The sequence below is a fragment of the Sturnira hondurensis genome, unplaced genomic scaffold, assembly GCF_014824575.4.
Source record: "Sturnira hondurensis isolate 20B ecotype Veracruz unplaced genomic scaffold, ASM1482457v3 Scaffold0006505, whole genome shotgun sequence".
NCBI lineage: Eukaryota > Metazoa > Chordata > Mammalia > Chiroptera > Phyllostomidae > Sturnira > Sturnira hondurensis.
The window spans coordinates 2,635,873-2,640,961 of NW_028079136.1; the positions used below are offsets into that span (position 1 = coordinate 2,635,873).

The 5,089-nt window shown below is 49.8% G+C and overlaps 1 protein-coding gene across 1 annotated transcript; it reads right to left on the reverse strand.

The window, feature by feature from the left end:
* Nucleotides 1-898: 898 nt before the first annotated feature.
* On the reverse strand, nt 899-4,502 carry LOC118989791 (calcitonin gene-related peptide 1-like). The gene is made up of 5 exons (XM_037050161.1): nt 4,350-4,502; nt 2,357-2,451; nt 1,827-1,958; nt 1,431-1,615; nt 899-1,004 (listed from the first exon to the last, which is right to left on the reverse strand). Exons 1-4 carry the CDS (start codon nt 4,500-4,502, stop codon nt 1,456-1,458), a joined length of 540 nt encoding a protein of 179 aa, XP_036906056.1. The 3' UTR covers nt 899-1,004; nt 1,431-1,455.
* Nucleotides 4,503-5,089: the final 587 nt, after the last annotated feature.

Sequence of the window (5,089 nt, forward strand, 5' to 3'; positions counted from 1 at the left end):
TAAAGGACACATGGACAACAACTAAGGGGGTGGAAATGGGAGGGAGGTGGAAAGCACTGGCGGGGGGGGGGGTGGGCTTGGATGGGAGTGAAAGACATAAAACTGTACTTGAATAACAATTGAATAAAAAAATGTAGGGAACAGATGTCCTTTGAAGCTGGGGACCAGGTCATTGTCTGAAAATAAATGTGAATTGTCTCTTTGAAATGCACAGGGTTCTAACTCCAAAAAGGGATATTTCCATTTTTATTTATTTAAATTTTTTTATTTCCTTGTTTATTTATAGAGAGATGGGAAGGGACAGATAAAAAACAAGAGAGAAACATCGTTGTGAGAGAGCAATATTGAATGCTTGCCTCTCACACACGTCCCAAACAGCAATCAAACCAGGGACCTTTCACTGTGCGGGATGATGCCCAACCAACTGGCCACACCATTTGGGCCCAACAAGGGATATTTTACTGAAAACTGAGGGTCTAGGATTTTGAGAACCCTTCCCAAGCATGTTGCCTTTCCCTCTTTTGAGTCAGCCTGGTCAACTAAGTGTTCACAGGTCCCTGAGACTCTCTGGGAAAACAGCACAAACTGCAGGTGGGACTCCTTTTACATGTATCAAATTACTTTTTTTTTCTTAGTAAAGTTCTCAAAAGACAAACTTTCTTTAAGGAAAGATTTCCGTTGAGGCTCAGCATTACTATGTTTCCCCAGACACCCAGGAGGTGGCAATTGCATGTCCCCTGAAGGCTGGGCAGAACTGCCACCATCACCAGGTTGGCTGCCTGGGCCCAGCCCCGATTTGCTACCAGGTAAGCCAGTGAGATTTCCTGTCATATGTATTGAATATAGAATAAGACATGAAAACATGCACACCAGGTAATATGCAGTTATATTTATTTTATTTTAGGTAGGACAGGGTGTTTTAATGTCAAGTAGCATGCAAGGGTGTGTTTTCCATGCATTCCTCCAAGCCGATTTAAAGAAGTGGGGTTCAGCTTCAGGGTGATCTAGGAGAAAGAGAACAACAGCTAGAATTTAGTTATTTATTAATTGTGAGGCTATTGACATACATTATCTTATTTTTCTCTTTATGATAATAGTAGCAGGTGGCTGCTATCATTGCCCTCAAATTATAGATGGGGAAACTGAGGCTCAGAGAGAGTATTTGGCCCAAGGTCATATCAGGAGTGGGGGGCAAATGCAGTTCTTGACCCCAAGTGTATGCTGTGCATTCAGATGTACACAACATTGCAATGTGTAATCCAATAGCATAGGGTCACTACCTTTTGAACTCAAATATCAGACTAATCACAATTATAACTGCAGGAAACAGTGTTTTAAGTAAACAAGATCTATTGAGAGTCTTATCCTTCTCCCAACACCCTCCCATGTGGATTTTCTACCCACCCACCCAACAGTACAAAGGCAGTCACCTTCTTCCTGGGGTCTGTCAGGTGCTTAAGCATCCAGGTCCCTGCCTTTCCGGCCAGAGTTGTTGGCAACCATGTCAGGGGGCAGCATTTTGGTGTTTGCCACACTTCCAGATCTGCTCAGCAAGCCTGCCAGCTTTTGGGTCAGGCAGGTGCCAGTGTTGCAGGCTCTCTTCTGGGCAGTGATGCTGATTTACACAATGGAGAAAAAGAGAAGGCCTGTCAGTAAGTGGCTGTACCGGGCAGAGTCTGCTCTGTGGGACAATCATTGTAAAATTACTGTTCTGAAAGGTGCCAATGAACCTTCAGTGTTGCTCCTATTGAACACGCTTATCACAGCAGATAATCTCCACAAGGACCATCCTCCAGACCCTGTGCTGGGCAGGTGTGGAGCCTTACCTGGAGCCCTCTGCCAGGTGCTCCTTCTCGTTGGCCATCTTCTTCATAAACTCCCTCACCAGGAGAGCCAGAAGGAAGTCTCCTTCCTCCTCACTGAGTGAAGCAGGGGGTAGATTGTTCTCCACAGAGGACCTAAAGAAGGTAGCAAACTCAATACAAGTTCTGAGTCCTTCCTGTCCCCTCCCCAGGATAAGCATCCAGGCAATTCGTTTCTGAGATCATGGTTGAATTAGAAAAATGGGCTAGAGAAAGATAGAAAATTTTGGTTAAAACCAACAAAAAAAAGACTCTATGAGACTAAATGAGCTTTATAAAATTTACAGTGGAGAATACCATATCATTACTGTTTGGCAATTTGTGCTACACCTATTTATATCAGAAAAAAAAACTCCTTTTTCCTCTCCCTGCCCATCCCTCCCAACCCTGGTCCCAGTGAGTGTTAAACATTCAACACACTACAATTCAGACCACAGAACTGTTTAACCCCAGGGGCAGTGGGAAAGGAGGGTGTTACTTTCAGGGCATCTTACTGGAATGGTGCTGCCTGGAGCTTGTCCACCTGGTGCAAGACAAAGATGCCAAGAGCCAGGAAGAGGGAAAATTTCAAGAGGCTCATGATGCCACTCTGCAAGAGAACAATCAGGTCAACATCTGCACCGGTTCAAAGTTTCATGAGCCCACAAACCTGGATTGGTCCTGTTTCTGCAACTAGCTAACTCCCTGGTCAGTGGCCCTGGTCCGGGCTTCAGGCTGGTCACTTCACCATTGTTCCCATGTCAGTGAAGTGGACTGCTGGAAGGTCCGATGAGCCTGCTGCATGCCTGGTTTAGGGAAGCTGGAGAAACAATTCTAGGAGGGCAACTAGGTGAAGAGGTCTCAGGCCACAGCGCCCTCCCTGCAACCCCACCCCACCCACTCTCACATACACCTGTTGGCCAAGACCTGAGGGCAGTCTCTGAACACCCTGTGGCCCCAGCTGCTCTTGTAACCCAACCTAGAGCTGTATTCCGTGTGTGGCGCTTTTGCTCACACCTAGGGGTGTATGTGGAAGTAGATAGAGAAAGAATATGGGCAGCTGGAATCTCTGAGAAACTCAAGACCACATTCTACTGCTTAGCCGCCCCGCACTTCGGCAAAGCGTCCCATCTAAGAACCAAGCTTAGCAGAGTGTTAGATTGTGAGGACTTAAACTGGGAAAAACGCGCCCACAACCCGCAACTGGGATTTTAACAGCTGCCCGCCCTCGGTTGTTGAGTCTATTTGCCCCCTACTAGCGCTGACCCAGGTTCCGAACCGAGTTCCCTGGGACCGACAGGCGCGAGACCAGACCCGTGAGCGTGAAAAGTTACTCCTGCTTCCTGCTTTGTGCACCGTACCTGGGAACTCCAGCATTAGAGATCGATCTAAGCAGGCGTGCAGCTCAAGACAGCGAGCCTGAAGCCCGACTCTGCGCGGGAAGAGTGGAGCAGAAAGTCCCCGGACTGGGATTGTCCAGCGTTAGCCCGGGTAGGAGCGTGGGATGAATAGAGGACTAACAGACAGAAGTGGAGAGAGACTTTGAGACCGGCAAGGAGATCGACCAAGAGATAGAGCAGTGGAGAGAGAGGGAAGGGAAGAGGAGAGATAAAGAGAATCACACGGCTAAGCCGAAGTCTCGGGGCTCACCTGCAGCAGGTAGGGGCAGCGGTCGTGGTGGCGTTCGTGTCAGGCGACTGCACTGTGGAAGTGGCAGTGACACTCCAAGTGGAAGTCGCTCTGATGCTTCCCAGCACCAGCGGCTCCTCTTATTCCCGCTGCTCCGGGTCTGGGGTGGTCCAGGAGCTCCGCGCAACCAATGAGAAGGATTCTGTGCCTCCGACGTATTTCTATCACCCACTTGCGTCCGGAACCTGTAGCATCCATCAAGATCATCCCACTTGTATTTGCATTGAGGTCATTGATGGAAAGGGGAGGGGGCAGCGGAGGGTACCATGAAAAACACCCATGAAGTGAGCAGGATGTTGAAGACAGTTTGACGTCATTGCAAATTTCACCTGTTCCGTTTCATCCGGTTTTGACTGAGCATCCCCACTCCATCCCCAGCTGTGCGGTCTGTTAGGGCAGAGTCCGGGATCGCAGGGACTCCTGGCTCCCCCAAGTCTAAACTTCAACCCCCATCCAAGTGAGGGCGAGAGGGTTAATGCATAACAGGGTTTTCTGGGGCCCAGCAAGGCATGTTTAATTCAGGCATCAGAAACCACTCACAGAGGAGGGCAGCTTGTGGGAACAGGAGATGGAAATGGGAGCAAGAACTTTGCCAGACTGAGCTCAATTCTGGCTGAGCAAATTCCAGGCTGTAGAATTATGGACAAGTAACTTCTCAGGGCCTCCGTGCATTCATCTTTAAAATGGGGACCTCGTGTCTTGAAGGGGCATTGCAACTAGCAATTTGCCTCCCCCTGCCTTCAGCTAGGATCTAGAAGAACTCCAAGGCCCCTATGTGGGATTCCTTAAGATCGTGATCCATACTGTAAGATTCCCTACATTCTGGGCAGCCTGAACTTGCCCTGGGTGGTCCTTCGCGTGGATAGAAGGGGACCAATGTCCCACGGGGCCACGGAAGGGAGGTGCAAGGCGCAGAGGCTTTCCCAGCTTCCAAAGCAGCCCTAGCAGTCTCCCATTTTCCCCGCCATCCATCACCTATTATTGCTCATCTGGCCGCTGGAACCATTTGCCCAGCTGCCCTCCTTTCCGGCAGCTGTTTGCCCAGATGTCCCATTGGCGTGTGATTCCGGACTTGCACCCGTATCCCCCGCACTTCAGTTCTCCAATAGAGAGCAGAGCAGGCTTGACGGGAGTCCCTGTCATTTCCAGTCATCCGCTTTCACACTCACAAACTCGTTACTGTCTCCAAACACACGCCCACCCTCCAAGGCACACGCACTCGCAAGCAGACACTAGTGCACAGGGGCATGTGTTAGATTCACTCGATCTTGTCCCAAGCCCGCCTCTCAGTCTCTTGTGCGGTCATTTCTACATCCTAGCTTGACGGTTCGCATCACACCTATCCCAACTCTTAAGAGTAAGGGTGCTCCACAACACCAGCTTCGACCCTCCCACACCCAGTACAACCGGTGCAGGATCCTTCCCCTTGAGCTTCCTGCTCCAAACCCTCCTGGAAAGCTCCTGCTCTGACTTGCTGCTCTCAGCCTGTAGAGTGCGGAGAAACAAGCTTTTCTCACTGTCCCCAAGATCTTTGGGGTTGATCGCGCAGCGCGCGCTCC

Excerpts from the sequence above, each read along its gene's own strand:
- LOC118989791 (XM_037050161.1), bottom strand. The coding sequence starts at position 4,502 with ATGGATGGCGGGGAAAATGGGAGACTGCTAGGGCTGCTTTGGAAGCTG. Across the intron at positions 2,452-4,349 it reads AAGTTCAGGCTGCCCAGAAT|AGTGGCATCATGAGCCTCTT; the intron begins GTAGGGAATCTT and ends GTTCTCTTGCAG. Across the intron at positions 1,959-2,356 it reads CTCCAGGCAGCACCATTCCA|GTCCTCTGTGGAGAACAATC; the intron begins GTAAGATGCCCT and ends TACCTTCTTTAG.